Source organism: Pongo abelii, chromosome 7 (assembly GCF_028885655.2).
Source record: "Pongo abelii isolate AG06213 chromosome 7, NHGRI_mPonAbe1-v2.0_pri, whole genome shotgun sequence".
In the NCBI taxonomy this organism is placed as follows: Eukaryota; Metazoa; Chordata; class Mammalia; order Primates; family Hominidae; genus Pongo; species Pongo abelii.
This window is the reverse complement of record NC_071992.2, coordinates 113,609,971-113,629,110: the sequence shown is the minus strand read 5'-3', so window position 1 is coordinate 113,629,110 and position 19,140 is coordinate 113,609,971. Positions and strand designations below refer to the sequence as shown.

At 41.7% G+C, this 19,140-nt stretch overlaps 1 protein-coding gene and 1 long non-coding RNA gene across 7 annotated transcripts in view; one reads left to right on the top strand and one right to left on the bottom strand.

The window, feature by feature from the left end:
- The window catches only part of LOC129047699 (uncharacterized), a 53,791-nt gene extending 43,809 nt beyond the window's left edge, over positions 1-9,982 (top strand). For 2 of the 3 annotated variants that reach the window (XR_008509414.2, XR_010140984.1), the window contains exons 3-4: positions 2,386-2,479; positions 9,672-9,982. This is a non-coding gene — a long non-coding RNA (uncharacterized LOC129047699). Of the gene's footprint in view, positions 1-1,702; positions 1,991-2,385; positions 2,480-9,671 lie in introns of those variants that run through there. The other variant, XR_008509413.2, reaches the window with a different exon arrangement.
- Positions 1-19,140, bottom strand: part of MTDH (metadherin) — an 85,591-nt gene that overhangs the window by 5,989 nt on the left and 60,462 nt on the right. For 2 of the 4 annotated variants that reach the window (XM_002819305.6, XM_009243973.4), the window contains 4 exons: positions 16,889-17,013; positions 10,179-10,286; positions 4,778-4,918; positions 923-1,079 (listed from right to left, as the gene is read on the bottom strand). In XM_002819305.6, coding sequence (XP_002819351.3) covers positions 923-1,079; positions 4,778-4,918; positions 10,179-10,286; positions 16,889-17,013 — 531 coding nt within the window. The remainder of the gene's footprint in view (positions 1-922; positions 1,080-4,777; positions 4,919-10,178; positions 10,287-16,888; positions 17,014-19,140) is intronic. The other 2 variants (XM_054519189.2, XM_054519191.2) reach the window with 1 other exon arrangement.

Below are 19,140 nucleotides of genomic sequence, written 5' to 3'. Positions count from 1 at the left end.
GGTAGCTGAAGAGAGTAAAGGAGGAAAAAAAGCATAGAATAATTTGTAGCCTCAAGAACATGTGCAGAGAAAAAGGGAGAGGGACCACATAGACAAGCAGGCAGGCATGAAAGTTCTCCCTCTCTGTTCTCAGCAATGTATTCTCTCCTTCAGAGATAGATAGATAGATTGATCATTTATTTATTTATTGAGTCTCGCTCTGTCACCCAGGCTGGAGTACAATGGCGCAATCTTCGCTCACTACAACCTCCGCCTCCCGCATTCAAGCGATTCTCCTGCCTCAGCCTCCCAAGTACCTGTGATATTACAGATGTTCTGCCAGCACACCCAGCTAATTTTTGTATTTTTAGTAGAGACGGGGTTTTGCCATGTTGGCCACGCTGGTCTTGAACTTCTGACCTCAAGTGATCCACCCACCTCAGCCTCCCAAAGTGCTGGGATTACAGGTGTGAGGCACGGCAACCCAGCCTCCTTCAGTTATTTTAACAACTTGGCCTTCACAACTTAAGTAGACAAACGTCCAAAAAATTTAGCTTTTTTTTTTTTTTTTTTTTTTTTTTGAGATGGAGTGTTGCTCTGTCGCCCAGGCTGGAGTGCAGTGGCAAGATCTTGGCTCACTGCAAGCTCCGCCTCCCGGGTTCACGCCATTCTCCTGCCTCAGCCTCCTGAGTAGCTGGGACTACAGGTGCCCACCACCACACCCGGCTAATTTGTTGTATTTTTAGTAGAGATGGGGTTTCACCGTGTTAGCCAGGATGGTCTCGATCTCCTGACCTAGTGATCCGCCCGCCTCAGCCTCCCAAAATGCTGGGATTACAGGTGTGAGCCACTGCGCCCGGCCTCCATTAGACTTTTAAGATCAGAACATTAACACATGAAAAATGTGAACAGTACAAAGGAACAAAAAATAAGGATTACTTACTCTGTGAAGGAGGCACACTATTTTGCTTGGTATTTGACTTGGATTTATCTGTCTCTTGTAGTATTGGCGGCACTTGGGAAGAGCTCTTGTCAGAATCACTTTTTGATAAGATTACAGATGGCTCGGTAGAAGTAGCAGGTGGAAGAGTCTTGATAGGCTATTTTAGGAAAAAATCATCACCAGTTTTTTGGTGAAATTTTCAAATAAAGTTTAAATATCACAGTAATACCAAGAGGTGGTTTAGCAGCAATTCAATACTAATATGGTTTCCAGATAAACAATGTAACTCATACCTGCCCTCTAGTGATACAGCCAAATCAATCATCACCTACAACATTTATGAATATATGTTGAGATAAAAATGAAGGTATGAAATTATAAAATGTCTACTGAATTTCAAATAGAAATGAAAAATTTCATTTTCATTAACTTTTTTTTTGAGGTGGAGTCTCGCTCTGTCGCCCAGGATGGAGTACAGTGGCACAATCTTGGCTCACTGCAACCTCCGCCTCCCGGGTTCAAGCGATTCTCCTGCCTCAGCCTCCTGAGTAGCTGGGACTACAGGCACGTGCCATCACGCCCGGCTAATTTTTTTGTGTTTTTAGTAGAGACAAGGTTTTACCGTGTTAGCCAGGATGGTCTCGGTCTCTTGACTTCGTGATCCGCCTGCCTCAGCCTCCCAAAGTGCTGGGATTATAGGCGTGAGCAACCACACCCGGCCTAACTTTTATATTCTTAAGTTTCATATAAATAAGATGATTTTATACTTTTCTTTTTTGAGACAGAGTATCGCTCTATGGCCTAGCCTAGAGTGCAGAGGCACAAAACAGCTCACTGCAGCCTTGACCTCCTGGGCTCAAGCAGTCCTCCCACTTCAACCTCCTGCGTAGCTGGGATTATAGGCGTGAACCACTGAGACTGGCTGATTTTATACTTATTAGTGATTCAATGGTGGTTGTCCATTTCCACCAACTCAGAACGCTTCAAAAATTTTTGTGAAAAACAGAAGGAAAATAGCTAACTTCTGAACTACCAGTAGATGACAACTCCTAATCTCCTTCCCAACAGGTAAGAATTTCTCAAATAGCAGCAGCAACAGCTTCTGTCTCCTACAAGCACACTGTGGTTACCAGTCCTACTGACTCAAGCAACTGGTAACACTCAGGTACAAATTTTCAGTGGTAGTGAAATTAGAATGCTTAACGCAGAGCCTAGACTCTTGAGCCTTACTTCTCTACAGCCTGGAAGCAGAAAGGAGGTAAACTAACTGATTTGCCTCACTGAAGCATATCCATTAATAAATGATCAGGACCTGGTAATGATAAGAACGTCAGTAATTTGGAGTGCCTTCGGGTTGTGAGAGATGAGTAGAAGATCATTTCACCTATTAGCTCTATCTGTGATCATTATCCTGAACATAGAAAGAAGGGTAAGTAATGCTTCTTTTGCCCCTATTCTTCCAGGGCCCATAGATTCAAGAAAGCAAAATGGGATAAGGATACAAGAGGAAATGGTGTGAGCCCAAGAAATTACTAGGATTCCTTCTTCCTATTCCAGGTATCTGAAGTTTGTATTTTTGTGTGTGTGTGTGTGTGTGTGTGTATGTGTGTGTGACAGGGTCTCACTCTGTCACCCAGGCTGGAGTGTAGTGGCGTGATCTTCATTCACTGCAACCTCTGCCTCCTGGGCTCACATGATCCTCCCACCTCAGTCCCCCAAGTACCTGGGACCACAGGTGCACACCACCACATCCAGCTATTTTTTTGTATTTTTGGTAGAGACGGGGGTTTCACCACGCTGCCCAGGCTGGTCTCGAACTCCTGAGCTCAAGTGATCTACCCATCTCAACCTCCCAAACTGCTGGGATTACAGGCGTGAGCCACCGTGGCCGGCCCTGAGGTTGTATTTATGTTGCCTAGTTTCTTTACCTTTCTTAGTGTTCCCTGTATTTATTTCATATCCAGAAGTTTTATTGTTACTTATTTTTAGTCTCCTTTTCCCGTCTATTCTCTCACTTATCTACATTAAGTCACAGAACGGATCAAATATTCTTCATAAAATGGCTTCTGAAAATGATTTAATATAAAAATATCAAACAGAGGCCGGGCATGGTGGCTCATGCCTGTAATCCCAGTACTTTGGGAGGCTGAGGCAGGCGGATCACTTGAGGTCAGGAGTTCGAGACCAGCCTGACCAACATGGTGAAACCCCGTCTCTACTAAAAATACAAAAATTAGCCGGGGGTGGTGGCGTGCGCCTGTAATCCCAGCTACTCCGGAGGCTGAGGCAGGAAAATCTCCTGAACCAGGGAGGCAGAGGTTGCAGCGAGCCGAGATTGCGGATTGCATCACTGCACTCCAGCCTGGGCAATAGAGCGAGACTCTGTCTCAAAAAAAAAAAAAAAAAAGTCAAATAGATCCTTTGCTATTTATTATACACACATACATAAAATATATACATATATTCTTTTTTACAAAGTCTCACTTTGTCGCCCAGGCTGGAGTGCAGTGGCGCAATTACAGCTGACTGCAGCCTCGACCTCCTGGGCTCAAGTGGTCTTCCCACTCAGTCTCCCGAGTAGCTGGGACTACAAACACACAACACGACACCCAAGCTAATTTTTGTGCTTTTTGTAAATACTGAGTCTAGCCATGTTGCCCAGGCTGGTCTCAAACTCCCGGACTCAAGCGATCCTCCTGCCTTGGCCTCCCAAAGTGTTGGGACTACAGGCCTGAGCCACTGCACCTGGTTGCTTATTTAGGAGATGGAATCTCACTTTGTCGCCCAGGCTGGAGTGCGGTAGCGTGATCCTGGCTCACTGCAACCTCTGCCTCCTGGGTTCAAGTGATTCTCCTGCCTCAGCCTCTCAGGTAGCTGGGATTACAGGCGCCTGCCACCACGCTTGGCCAATTTTTGTATTTTTAGTAGAGACGGGGTTTCACCATATTGGCCAGGCTGGTCTCGAACTCCTGACCTTGTGATCCACCCACCTCGGCCTCCCAAAGTGCTGGGATTACAGGCGTGAGCCACCACACCCAGCCCTGAATTTATTTTCATATGATGTAATTAATTTACCCAATTAGAAATCAGATTTTGTGTCACCAACCTAGGCCTTTTGTAAAATGGTCCCTTCTGCCATAGAGATACTTTCCATAGAAGCCACATCATTCAAGAGCCTATAACCAAGTTTTAAACAAATGTTCCATTTTGGGAGGCTGAACCATAGTCATATTATGTACATATATTGGGGGAAAATGAAACCAATCATATTTTCTCTATGTCTAAGCTGTCTATCCCTTGTATGCCTAGATATTTAGCAGGAGAAAATACAGTACAGTGTGGTTCTTGATTTCACTACTGATAGTTATATGACTCTGGGCAAGTTATTCAACTTCTCTAGCTTCATTTATAAAATGCGTCTTACCTTTCTCTTGGGATTGTTTTGAAGACGAAATTAGTCGTTATATTTTAAATGCTTAGCACAGTGCTTAAAACAATATTTATGATAAAATACTTGAGTCAACAAAACTTTATTCTTCTTTTTTTTTTTTTGAGACAGTGTCTCGCTCTGTTGCCCAGGCCGGAGTGCAGTGGCGTGATCTCGGCTCACTGCAACCTCCGCCTCTCAGGTTCAAGCGATTCTCCTGCCTCAGCCTCCTAAGTAGCTGGGGTTACAGGCTCCCGTCACCGTGCCCGGCTAATTTTTGTATTTTTGGTAGAGACGGGGTTTCACTATGTTGGCCAGGCTGGTCTTGAACTCCTGACCTCATGACCTGCCCGCCTTGGCCTCTCAAAGTGCTGGGTTTACAGGCGTAAGCCACTGCGCCCAGCAACTTTATTATTCTTAAAAATTACCTGGCTATTTTTGACGAGTACTTCGGCTGGATCACTAGTGCTTATGGTCTTCAAGGAAAAAGCTTTTTCCTGTTTTGGACGGGTTTTAGAGGTATTCACCGGAAGCTCTTCTCTAATCTCTTTTTCTAATTCTTCTGTGTCCTATAGAGAAAAATAACCTATTAGATTATATAAATCATTCATTTTTCATTAATTAAAATCTATGGTGGTGTATGGCTGTAATCCCAGCACTTTGGGAGGCGGAGGTGGGTGAATTGCTTGACCTCAGGAATTTGAGACCAGCCTGGGCAACATGGTGAAACCTTGTCTCTACAAAAATACAAAAATTAGTCATGTGTGGTGGTGTATACATGTAGTCCCAGTTACTCAGGAGGCTGAGGAGGGAAGACTACTTGAGCCTGAGAGATGGAGGCTGCAGTGGACTGTGATCACACCACTGTACTCCAGGCTGGGTGACTCTGTCTCAAAAAAACCCCCAAAACTACAAAACTACAAAAATTAGCCAGGCATGGTGGTGCATGCCTTTAATCCCAGCTACTTGGGAGGAGGTATGAGAATTGCTTGAGCCTGGGAGGTGAAGGTTGCAGTGAGCCGAGATCACACCATTGCACTCCAGCCTGGGCAACAGAGGAAAACTCTGTCTCAAAAAAAAAAAAAAACAAAAAAACAAAAAACAAACACAAAAAACACTTCACTTAACAACTTCAGGGAATAAAATGTTTATACATAAGTTAATTTTCTAGATAAATTAAGCTTACATAGTAGAAAGGGCAATAGACAGAAAATTCCAATTTTGGCCATGCCACAGTCTAGCTACAAAATCTCAGGGACAGCTGGGTGCAGTGGCTCACGCCTGTAATCCCAGCACTTTGGGAGGCTGAGGCAGGCAGATCACCTGAGGTCAGGAGTTTGAGACTAGCCTGGCCAACATGGTGAAACCCTGTCTCTAATAAAAATACAAAAATTAGCTGGGTGTGGTGGCGCACGCCTATAATCTCAGCTATTTGGGAGGCTGAGGCATGACAATTACTTGAACCTGGGAGGCGGAGGTTGCAGATCTCGCCACTGCACTCCAGCCTGGGCAACATGGTGAAACCCTATCTCTACTAAAAATACAAAAATTAGGCCGGGCGCAGTGGCTCATGCCTGTAATCCCAGCACTTTGGGAGGCCGAGGTGGGTGGATCATTTGAGGTCAGGAGTTCAAGACCAGTCTGGCCAACATGGTGAAACCCTGTTTCTACTAAAAATACAAAAATTATCTGGTAATGGTGGGTACACGCCTGTAATCCCAGCTACTTGGGAGGCTGATACATGATAATTGCTTGAACCTGGGAGGTGAAGGTTGCAGTGAGCCAAGATCGCGCCACTGCACTCAGCCTGGGTGACAGAGTGAGACCTTGTCTCAAAAACAAACAAACAAACAATCTCAGGGACAAGTCACTTAGTTTCCCTAAGCCTGTTTCCTCAACTGTAAAGTAAAATTTGCCCTAATAATTTCTAAAAACTCATACAAGCTTTAAGATTTCCATTTTTTTGGGGGGGGGGGGTATAAAAATTTTTTATACATAAAGAATATCACCACTAACAAATGCAGACAGGCTAGGACACCATGGTACAGGGTGGAGGACGGCTAGCTCTTTGGAAAGTGAAAGGTTTGGGTGGCATGGGCCTCATGCCACCCAAGTCAGGAGATTAGTCAGGAGACGGGAGGGCACATGCCAAACACCACAGGACATCAGGGCAGTAAGATTTCCATTCTTAGACTTTCAAACTTTTACGAAGTTTCAGCAAAATAATTCTAGAGCACATTATATGCTTAGTAAATTATATGTAAAATAAACATGAACTAGAATATATTAAATAGAAGGATTACTGTATTTTTTGGCAAACGCATCCATATAAAATGGCCGTTCTTTTTAACAAATGGCTAAGATGATCTTGATGTTCTTCTGACACTGATGTTCTATTTTATGATAGTTATTCAGTATAGTAGTGGGTTTAGACAGTCAAGATTTTCTATATATTTAGGCTGAGCAGGTAGCTTTGGAAGTATGTGGGTGAAGTCTGTAATCTTACAAAGTTTTTCAAAGTTTTGCAATCTTACAAAGTCAGAAGACATCAATTTATTTCCATCCTAAGTTGAACTCAACATGAAAGACCCCATCAGCCACACACGAACACTAAAAAGGTCTTTGGGTTTGGTGCGGTAGCTTGCATCTGTAATCCCAGCACTTTGGGAGCCAAGGCAGGAGGACTGTTTGAGCCCAGGAGTTTGGGATAGCCTGGGTAACATAGGGAAACTCTGTCTCTACAAAAAAATAAAAAGCTGTAGTCCTAGTTACTTGGGAGGCTGAAGCAGGAGGATCCCTTGAGCCCAGGAGGTTAAGGCTGCAGTGAGCTGTGATGGAGCCACTGCATTCCAGCCTGACAACAGAGTGGAATGTCTCAAAAAACAAACAAAACAAAACAAAAAGAGAAAAAAATATATAATTTTTTTTTGAGACAGAGTCTCACTCTGTTGTCCAGGCTGGAGTGTAGTGGCACAATCTCGGCTCACTGCAACCTGCAATTCTCCTGCCTCAGCTTCACAAGTAGCTGGGACTACAGGCACCAGCTACCACGTGCGGCTAATTTCTGTATTTTCAGTAGAGACGGGGTTTCACCATGTTGGCCAGGATGGTCTCAAACTCCTGACCTTGTGATCCACCCGCCTTGGCCTCCCAAAGTGCTGGGATTACAGGCGTGAGCCACCGCACCTGGTCTACCTTTTTTTTTTTTTTTTTTTTTTAAGACCGAGTTTCACTCTTGTTGCCCAGACTGGAGTGCAATGGCATGATCTTGGCTCACTGCAATCTCCGCCTCCCGGGTTCAAGTGATTCTCCTGCCTCAGCCTCCCAAGTAGCTGGGATTACAGATGCATGCAACCATGCCCGGTTAATGCTGTATTTTCAGTAGAGATGGGGTTTCTCCATGTTGGTCAGGTTGGTCTCGAACTCCCGACCTCAGGTGATCCACCTGCCTCGGCCTCCCAAAGTGCTGGGATTATAGGCGTGAGCCACCGTGCCCAGCCATAACCTTTTATTAATAGGATATATGTGCTATGTACTCAGCATAGAACTTCAAGGATATTGAATTCTCAAAACAACCTATGCAGTTATGTAACTTGTGCAAGGTAAAAAAAAATGACAGAACATGATTCAGAATATAGATCTGACTCTAAACCTAGAATATTTATTCATTATATTTTTAAAAACACAGTGAACATTTTAAAAAGGATATCAGAATACCAAAGAAACATTCACGTTAATGACCTTTGCCAATACGTTAAACATTTCAGAATACATTTATCCTTCAAAATTTCTTTTAAAAGGAGCTCAACTAATCCACAATCCACAAAATTATTACTAGTAAATACTCTAAGTCAAAGAAATTCAAGAAAAATTTGGCTAAAATGGTTTTCAGGTAGTATTACTAACAAAGGATAGATGTAACATTTCTCATCTGCCAGCTCCAGCTAACAAGAAAAGCATACCTATTACATAGTGTTAGTTTGTTCATATCCACTGATCTTAGCTATGTTACAACCTTAATGCCCATTCATTTTTACTAATGAAAAAGCAAGTATTGATAATAAGCTTGTATGATTTATGAGGGTTTGTGCTTCCCACAATAAAAAATAACTAAATACATATTTCCTTAAAAAGCCATGTAGAAACTTCTTTCAAAAACAGTAAGTGGCTGGGCGTGGTGGTTCACACCTGTAATCCCAACACTTTGGGAGGCTGAGGTGGGAAGATCACTTGAGGCCAGATCATTTGAGACCAGCCTGGCCAACATGGTTAAATCCCTTCTCTACTAAAAATGCAAAAATTAGCTGGGTGTGGTGGTTTATGCCTGTAATCCCAGCTACTTGGAAGGCTGAGGCAGGAGAATCACTTGAACCTGGGAGAGGGAGGTTACAGTAAGGTGAGACTGTGCCATTGCACTCCAGCCGGGGTGACAGAGTGAGGCTCCGTCTCAAAAATAAATAAGGCTGGGCGCGGTGGTTCACGCCTGTAATCCCAACACTTTGGGAGGCTAAGTTGGGCCGACCACTTGAGGCCAGATCACTTGAGACCAGCCTGGCTAACATGGCGAAAGCCTGTCTCTACTAAAAATACAAAAATTAGCCAGGTGTGGTGGCACATGCCTGTAACCCTAGCTACTTGGGAAGCTGAGGCAGGAGAATCGCTTGAACCCGGGAGGCAGAGGCTGCAATGAGCTGAGATTGCAGTACTGAACTCCAGCCTGGGCAACAGAACAAGACTCTATCTCAAAAAAAAAAAAAAAAAAAAAAAAAGATAAACAAATAGAACAATAAGTAGGAAAAATTACTATGTGGGCTATCCCTAGAAATTGCGGTTCCCTATCTCCTACATTTAAACAATTAATTACATAGTTATAGTAAGGAATACAAATATTTTAAGAAGTTATAATGTAACAGTATTAGTGCTTTAAAAAAACATATGCATGTTTCTAATAATCAATCTGAAATTAAAATTTTTTTTTTTTTTTTTTTTTTTTTTGAGACAGGGTCTTGCTCTGTGACCCAGGCTGGAGTACAGTAGTGTGATTTTTGGCTCACTGCAAGTTCTGCCTCCCGGGCGCAAGTGATTGTCTCACCTCAGCTTCCTGAGTAGCTGGGGCTACAAGCGTATGCCACCGTGCCTAGCTAATTTTTGTAGAGACAGGGTTTTGCCATGTTGCCCAGGCTGGTGTCAAGCTCCTGGACTGAAGTGATCCTCCCGCCTTAGCCTTCCAATGTGCTGGGATTACAGGCATGAGCCATTGTGCCCAGCTTAAAATTTCATCTCTGACTTCATTTTTATTATAATTTACTTTTTTTCCCCCAGATAGGAGAGCAAAGAAAAAGAAAGAAAAGGAAATGTATGAATGATGGAAAGAGAAAATATCTGTTGGGTAGATGCCAAAAAAGCAAGAAATGATACTTCTAAGTGAAATAACCAGCAAACTCAAAGTCAAGTGAAAGACTCCACTTGTTATACACACGGTTTTTCTATGTGTGCTAAATGTTACCTTCCAGTTACTCAAAAGGAATTTTGTATGTGTAAAATACTGTCTCTCTTTTCCCATTTCACCATTATATAATAAAAAAATGCATGAATAATTTGGAATTTTACTTATTTTTGAGTTTAGCAACACCTTTAGCATGAATTTTTTGAGCAATAACATTTTTATTACAATATAATGTATTGAATATGTAAAACAGTCTATGACTTTTCAAATAAATAATGTCTCATACTGTCTTTTATTTCTATATATTTTTAGCATCTGTACATAATCTTTTCACATTTTAAGCCGGAGGCACTTAATGAATGCTTGTTGTTCTGACATTTTACCTGTGCAGGAGAGTTATCTTCACCTTGCTTCTTCTTTTTCTTTTTTTTCTTTTTGGATTTCCCAGTTGGAAGAGTTCCCTCTCCCTTTTCTTTATCATCATCTGAGACCTTAGGTTAAAAGCAAAAATATTAAAGAGAAGCAAATGGTTATATGTCCATTATTTAGAAAATTATTATGAAATAATTTCATTCATTAGGTACAGTCTTCATTTCCCAAAATCTAAATAAAAACTAGTAATAAGTAATAAAACGGATCAAGAACTACATATTTAAAAAATAACAAAATACATGGAACTTCATTCTCTCAGTGTGTCTATGTCACCCATCACTCACTACAACATAAGTAGAGAGCTGTGTAAACTTTAGTGTTTTAAAAACTCACTGAGGCTGGGCACGGTGGTTCATGCCTGTAATCCCAGCACTTTGGGAGGCCGAGGCGGGTGGATCACGAGGTCAGGAGATCGAGACCATCCTGGCTAACACGGTGAAACCCCATCTCTACTAAAAATACAAAAAAATTAGCCGGGCGTGATGGTGGGCGCCTGTAGTCCCAGCTACTCGGGAGGCTAAGGCAGGAGTATGGCGTGAACCCGGGAGGCGGAGCTTGCAGTGAGCCAAAATCACTCCACTGCACTCCAGCCTGGGCAACAGAGTAAGACTCCGTCTCAAAAAAAAAATAAAAAAAAAAAAAGAAAAATAAAAAATAAAAAAATAAAAACTCACTGAATAGGTAATTCTATTTTATTTTGAAGTTCAAATGTAGTGCAATTTAAGTTAAAATTTATTTGACTCTGTTAAGAGAATGAAATAACAACCCACACAATGGGGGAATATATTTGCAAGCCATATGGTTCCATCCATGGAACTAGTATCCATACATAAGGAACACTCAAGTTTAAAAAAAAAATCCCCTTAGAAAATATGCAAAAGACATGAACAGACATTTCACCCAAGAACATACAGAGATGCCAAAGAAACCATGGGAAAAAGCTCAACTCCATTTGCTATTAGGGAAATGCATATTAAAACCACAATGAGTTATCACTATACACCTATCAGAACTGCTAAAATAAAAAAGTGACAACTGCAAATTTAGGTGAGGATACAGAAAAACCAGTTTCTTAGAATACTAAAATATGCAACTATCATAACACCCAGCGATTGTACATATGGGCATTTATCCTAGAGAAATGAAAACTTATGTTTAGACAGAGACTTCTGAAAACCTACATATTTAGCAGCTTTATTCATAATAGTCCCAAACTGGAAAGGACACAAATGTCCTTCAATAGGTAAATGGTTAAAGAAACTGAGGTACATCCAGACCATGGAATATCACTCAGCAGTAAAAAGGTACAACTACCGACACATACAACAACCTGGATGAATCTCCAGAGAATTATGTGGAGTGAAAAAAAAAAAACAAAACATACCAAGGCCAGGAGCAGTGGCTGAAGCCTGTAATCCCAGCACTTTGGAGGCCAAGGTGGGTGGATCCCCTAAGGTCAGGAGTTCAAGAGCAGCCTGACCACTATGGTGAAACCCCGTCTCTACTAAAAATAAAAAAATTAGCTGGGCCTGGTGGCATGAGCCTGTAATCCCAGCTACTTGGGAGGCTGAGATGGGAGAATTGCTTGAACCTGGGAGGTGGAGGTTGCAGTGAGCCGAGATCATGCCACTGCACTCCAGCCTGGGTAACAGAGCAAGACTCCATCTCAATCAAACGAACAAACAAGAACCATAGCAAAAGGTTATATATATTATAATTCCATTAATAAAACATTCTTGAAATGATAAATGTTCTGTATCTTGATTGCATCAATTCAAACACGCCAGTTGTGAAAAGGTAGTTCCCCCTTATTTGCAGTTTTGCTTTCTGCAGTTTCAGTTACCTGCGGTCAACCTCAGTCTGATATTAAAGTACTTTGAAAGACACAGTGAGAGAGACCACATTCATATAACTTTTATTACAGTAAATTTTATAACTGTTTTATGATTACTGTTGTTAATCCTTTACTAATTTACAAATTAAACTTTATCAGAGGTATGTATAGGAAAAAGCATAGTATACCTAGGGTTTGACACTATCTGTGGTTTCAGGCATCCACTGGGAGTCTTGGAATGCACCCTGTGTATAAGTGGAGGTGGGGAACGGTGGGGATGGCTACTGTGCTACTGTACAGTATTATGGTTTTTTAACATGTTACCACCGGGGAAAACTGGGTAAAAGGGGTACAGGGGATCACTCTGTTTCATTCCTGCCTGGTTTTGTTTTGTTTTTTTCAAGACAGGGTCTCGCTCTGTTGCCCAGGCTGGAGTACAGTGGTGCAATCAAGGCTCACTGCACAGCCTTGACCTCCTGATCCTCTTGCCTTAGCCACCTGAGGAGCTGGGACTACAGGCTGATTTTTCTTTCTTTTTTTTTTTTAATTAGAGATAGGGTCTTGCTATGTTGTACAGGCTAGCCTCAAACACGGACTCAAGTGATCCTCCTACCTTGGTCTCCCAAAGTGCTGGGATTACAGGCATGAGCCACTGTGCCTGGCCTATATTATTTCTTATAACTGCATTTGAATCTACAATTATCTCAAAATAAAAGGTTTAATTTAAAAAACTGAATTTGAGAGATCATGTCATTGAAAATAGCATTCTGCAGGACAAAAAAAAACCTATCAAGTTAGCACTGTTATGTTAGTATTCATAATGATGCAGAGGCCATGCCAATCTTCTCTGTATCTTATCTATCTACCTATCTATTTATTGTTTTGAGATGGAGTCTTGCTCTGTTGCCCAGGCTGGAGTGCAATGGTGCCATCTTGGCTCACTGCAACCTCCACCTCCTAGGTTCAAGCAATTCCCCTGCCTCAGTCTCCCAAGTAGCTAGGATTATAGGTGCGCACCACCACGCCCGGCTAATTTTTCTATTTTTAGTAGAGATGGGGTTTCACCTTGTTGGTCAGGCTGGTCTCGAACTCCTGACCTCAGGTGATCCACTCGCCTCGGCCTCCCAAAGTGCTGGGATTACAGGCCTGAGCCACTGTGCCTGGCCTTATCTATTTTTTTTTTTTTTTTTTTTTTTTGAGATAGTCTCACTCTGTTGCCCAGGCTGGAGTGAAGTGGCTCACTGCAACCTCTGCCTCCCAGTTCAAGCGAGTCTTGTTCCTCAGCCTCCCGAGTAGCTGGGATTACAGGCACACACCGCCACATCCAGCTAATTTTTTTTTTTTTTTGTATTTTTAGTAGAGACGGGGTTTCACCATGTTGGCTAGTCTGGTCTCAAATTCCCGACCTTGGGTGATCTGCCAACCTCGGCCTCCCAAAGTACTGGGATTACAAATGTGAGCCACCACGCCTGGCCTCAATTTTAGTGTATGTGTTGCTGAAGTAAGCACTGTAGTTTAACTTTCTATGGAAAAATGCTTTTGGTTTATTCTCACAAATGACAACCTAGATTCCTAGACTATCTTTACAGGAAGAGATGATTCTAAGTAACCGCTATTTCTCTGCTCAGCACTATAATCATTATAATGATTTTGGTGGTCTCACGAACTACCAAATAGCTTACAGACATTACAAGCAGATGGAAAAACAAAATGTGGCACAAACTTAGCTAAGAGATTTTCAGTCTAGGCTGGCTGGCTACCAGTTGTGGAGAAACATCCCTAGAAGTTTTCACCACAAGCTGTTTCAAGGTCTTACAATGATTAAAATGACATATGAACAGATACGTGCCATGAATGATACTCAGGTCACAAGGACTTTCTTCAGTCAGCTTATCACTTCATTATAATCCAACCATACAAGAAATGTAGTTCCCCATGGCAAAATACTATTTTTGTTAATGGGAAGATGCTGAAATCAACTCTACAACTTTTAACTCCTACGAAAGAGTTGAGATTTTTATAAACGTATTTTAAATCTTTAAATAAAAAGGACATTACTGATAAATTTCAAATTCCTTTATACCGCTTCCCAATCCCATTTTCACACTACCTTCCTAATGGTAACTAAAATTGTGAACAACTTCTGTGTCTATCCAATCAATTTTTCTATAAATTTATTTGTATCCACATATAAAAACTTACATAAATGACATATTCTATCTTTTTATAACTTGCTCATCATTCAGCATGTTGAGATTCCATTCATAATGCTAATGTAGTTTTAGTTCATTTTTAACTTCTAATATGCCATGGTATAAACATATCACATCTTTCCATTCCCCAACTGATGAACATTTTGATGACAGCTCACTTTTGCTTAGAAATGTAAAAGGTAATCTCTGAATATATTCAGAAAAAGAATTCCTATGATGTATGATAAAGTCTTTATTCCATTCATGGGTTCTATTGTGTTAAATGTCCAACAAACATCTGAATGATCACTATGTATTAAGGTATTATATATTAAGATATTGTACTAAGAAGCCTTTTTGTAGGTCCAATCTAAAACCCCTTTCCCTGCTGTTGACTTTCACATTGCCTGTTAACTGTCCTCCTCTACATTTATTTACCCCTCCTTCTACCATTAGTATTATATTTTTTTTTTTTTTTTTTGAGATGAAGTCTCGCTATGTTGTCCAGGCTGGAGTGCAGTGGTGCAACCTTGGCTCACTGTAACCTCTGCCTCCCGGGTTCAAGCAATTCTTTGCCTCAGTCAGCCTCATGAGTAGATGGGATTACAAGTGCCCGCCACCATGCCCAGCTAATTTTTGTATTTTTAGCAGAGATGGGGTTTCACCATCTTGGCCAGGCTGGTCTTGAACTCCTGACCTTGTGATCTACCCACCTTGGCCTCGCAAAGTGGGAGCCACTGTGCCCTGCCTATATCCTGTTTTAAAGACCAATCCTGGCTGGGGGCAGTGGCTCACGCCTGTAATCCTAGCACTTTGCGAGGCCGAGGTGGGCAGACCACTTGAGGTCAGGAGTTTGAGACCAGCCTGGCTAACATGGCAAAAACCCGTCTCTACTAAAAATGCAAAAATTAGCTGGGCATGGTGATGCATGCCTGTAATCCCAGCTACTCAGCAGGCTGAGGAGGGAGAATCACTTGAACCTGGGAGGTGGAGGTTGCAGAGAGCCGAGATCGTGCCACTGCACTCCAGCCTGGGAGACAGGGCGAAACTCCACCTCAAAAAAAAAAAAAAAAAAAAAAAAAAAAAAGAAAGGCCTGGCATGGTGGCTCATGCCTGTAATCCCAGCACTTTGGGAGGCCGAGGCGGGTGGATCGTTTGAGGTCAGGAGTTTGAAACCAGCCTGACCAACATGGTGAAACCCCATCTCTACTAAAAGTACAAAAATTAGCCAGGCATGGTGGCGGGTGCCTGTAATCCCAGCTACTCGGGAGGCTGAGGCATGAGAATTGCTTGAACTCGGGAGGTGGAGACTGCAGTGAGCTGAGATTGTATCACTGAACTCCAGCCTGGGTGACAGAGCAAAACTCCATCTCAAAAAGAAAAAGAAAAAAAAAGACCAATCCATCCACTTGTTAAAGGCTTCCTGATCCTCTTCTGGCACCTTACTCTATCAGTCAAATCTTCCCTCTCATTTAACTTTTTCTTTCCTTTTTTTTTTTTTTTTTAAGAGATGGGGTCTTGCTATGTTCAAACAATCCTCCTGCCTCAGCCTCCTGAATAGCTGGGACTACCAGATGTATGCCACTGTGCCCAGCCTATGTTTAACTTTTTACTTTATTCTGGATCCTTTCCCTTTGTATTGACAGACATGCTAAAACATGGGTTGGCAAATTACAAATACAGCCCAGCATTAGTTCCTACAAATAAAATTCATTTCCATATCATCTATGGCTACTTGCTATATAATTGACTAGCTGCATCAGAATGTATGGCTTTTTAATAAAGACTGTGCAGGCCAGACACAGTGGCTTACACATGTAATCCCAGCACTTTGAGAGGCTGAGGCAGGAGGGTCACTTGAGGCCAGGAGTTTGAGGACACCATCTCAAAAAAAAAAAAAAAAAAAAAAAAAAAAAAAAAAAAAGGCCAGGCATGGTGGCTTACGCCTGTAATCCCAGCACTTTGGGAGGCTGAGGTGAGCGGATCACCTGATGAGGTCAGGAGGTGGAGACCAGCTTTGCCAACATGGTGAAACCCCGTATCTACTAAATACACAAAAATTAGCCAGGCATAGTGGTGGGCTAATTTGTAATCCCAGCTACTCAGGAGTCTGAGTTAGGAAAACTGCTGGAGGCAGAGGTTGCAGTGAGCTGAGATCATGCCACTGCACTCCAGCCTGGGCGGCAGAACAAGAATCTGTCTCCAAAAAAAAAAAAAAAAGGAAAGAAAGAAAAAAAGACTGCTGACCCTATACCAAAATCTCCCCTATCATTAAAATACAACCCCCCAACCCTAGCAAAACCATTCCTGATACCACGTGTTGCTATTATCCACTATCTCTCCTCCAGTCCTATCCAAACTTGGGTTTGCTGTTTCTGATGCTGTTGATTATTGCCTCTCTGACCCTCTCAATTGTGTCAGCCTCTGTGACCCAGAATTCTCCTTCAGTTGCTTTATTTTATTTTTATAAATAGAGATGGGGTCTCGCTATGTTGTCCAGGCTGGCCTTGAACTCCTGGGCTCAAGCAATCCTCCCACAGCACCTCCCAAAGTGCTGGGATTATAGGCGTGAGCCACCGTGCCCAGCCTGTCTCTTTCATTAACAAATAAACACCCAGGAATCTCTTATACTCACCTTTTGATCATCAGGAATTGGTTCCTGGGACTTTAGAAGTGAAGCTCTTTCTTCGTCTACCCAATTGCCCCACTCTTCTGCTGGTGCATTCCAATCAGAGTTGGGATCAGCAGAAGACAGACCATCTAAAATTTAACAGTGTGAATTAGGCGTCTATCATTTTTGCCATAAATTAAAAGGCAAAAACTAAAAATTCCTTATGTTCAACTAAGCTGTAATTTTAAGTTATTGTTCTGTCTCCCAAGCACATTTTAAGAGCCAGAAAAAAAAAATAACATGAAGGTAACAATCTTTATTCAATTTCTGCTAAGCATATCATATGGTTAATGGAATTTCTAAGAAATTCCAGAAAATTTATTAGCCATTTGATTCCACTCTTTCTGCTTCCTTTGTTATCAGTCTCCTGAATTTCTTTTCTCTATCCATTTTTAACTTGGTCTAGGACCTGGTTGTTTTCTCCCCTGATTATTACAACATTTTTGTAATTGATTTATTGTCTAGGGTTTGGAATTAATTCTTAACAGTAGTACCAAAGTTACAATCCCTACCTGTCATTTTATACTACACCTCTCCTATCCTTATGAGCTTTTCAAAATTAGTTTCTTCAAATTCACCAAGTCATGACAATATTCAACGTCTTATTTTTCTCCCCCTTTTTAAATACTTAACCTGTACTTTCTTATATTTTTCAGCTCATTCAATGTGCTTTTTATCCAATCATTTCAAAAGCATTTGAATAACTTTCAGGGCTTCAATCATCATTTATTATCAAAAATAAATTTTATTCTAGACTTCTAGATCCCTTTATTTCACCATAGGAGGCACTGAATTTTTAACTCCTTGAGGAAGCTATCAATGACTTATTCTAAAAGGAAAAACCAGTCTTTGCCTTTAACCAGATTAAATAAGTAGCTCTCAAAGTTAATTCTTCCCTCCTCTCCCTGCAAATCATATACTCCTATATATGTTCCTGTAAATCTACTTACAGTCAGGTTTCACTTACAATGGTTTAAGATGACAAAGGTTAGGCTTTATTTCCAAATGGTTAACAAGTTGTCCCAACAATGCTTAAATGAAAAATCCAATCATTTCCCACTAATACCTAATGCTACTCTTATCGAACACTCAATTCTTTCTTTATTTTTTTCCCCAAGATGGAGTCTTGCTCTGTTGCCCAAGCTGGAGTGCAGTGGCATGATCTCGGCTAACTGGAACCTCCGCCTCCCAGGTTCAAGCGATTCTCCTGCCTCAACCTCCCGAGTAGCTGGGATTACAGGCATGCGCCACCACACCCGGCTAATTTTTGTATTCTTAGTAGAGACAGGGTTTCACAATGTTGGCCAGGCTGGTCTCGAACTCTTGACCTCGTGATCTGCCTGACTCGGCCTCCCAAAGTGCTGGGATTATAGGCGTGAGCCACCACGCCCAGCAATGCTCAATTCTCTTTTTTTTTTTTTGAGATGGAGTCTCACTCTGTCACCCAGGCTGGAGTGTAGCAGCATGATCTTGGCTCACTGCAACCTCCGCCTCCCGGGTTCAAGCGATTCTCCTGCCTCAGCCTCCCAAGTAGCTGGGATTACAGGCGTGCATCACCACACCTGGCTAATTTTTCTATTTTTAGTAGAAACAGGGTTTCACCATGTTGGTCACAGGCTGGTCTCGAACTCCTGACCTCTTGATCCACCTGCCTCAGCCTCCCAAAGTGTTGGGATTACAGGCATGAGCCACCGTGCCCAGCCTTACTCAATTCTTTTATATGCACTTCAGTCTGTTTCTGGAATTTCTATTCTATTCCACTGATCTATTCCTGGGACAGTGCTATACATAACTCTGCAATACATTTTTGTATCTAGAAGGACAAATTTGTTTGCATTACTCTTATTTAGTACTCCTATTTACTTTCTGCTTGTCTTATTTTTCCAGGTGAACTCTATTATTGTTTTTGTTTAACAGGGAGGTATAATACATTCTTACGAAAGTTTTAAAATCCAGGTTTTGGAAGAATATATAACAATCTGGGAAAATGCTCACAGAAAAAAAAATCATAGACAAAATTGTCTACACAGTATGATCTCAAATTTATGAGGAAGAGACAGAAGAAAATAAAACATTATATATATATATATAATATATATATATATATTTTCTTAGTTTAAGAGACAGGGTCTTATTCTGTCACCCAGGCTGGAGCGCAGTGGTATAATCATAGTTCACTGCAGCCTTAACCTCCTGGGGCTCAAGTGATCCTCCTG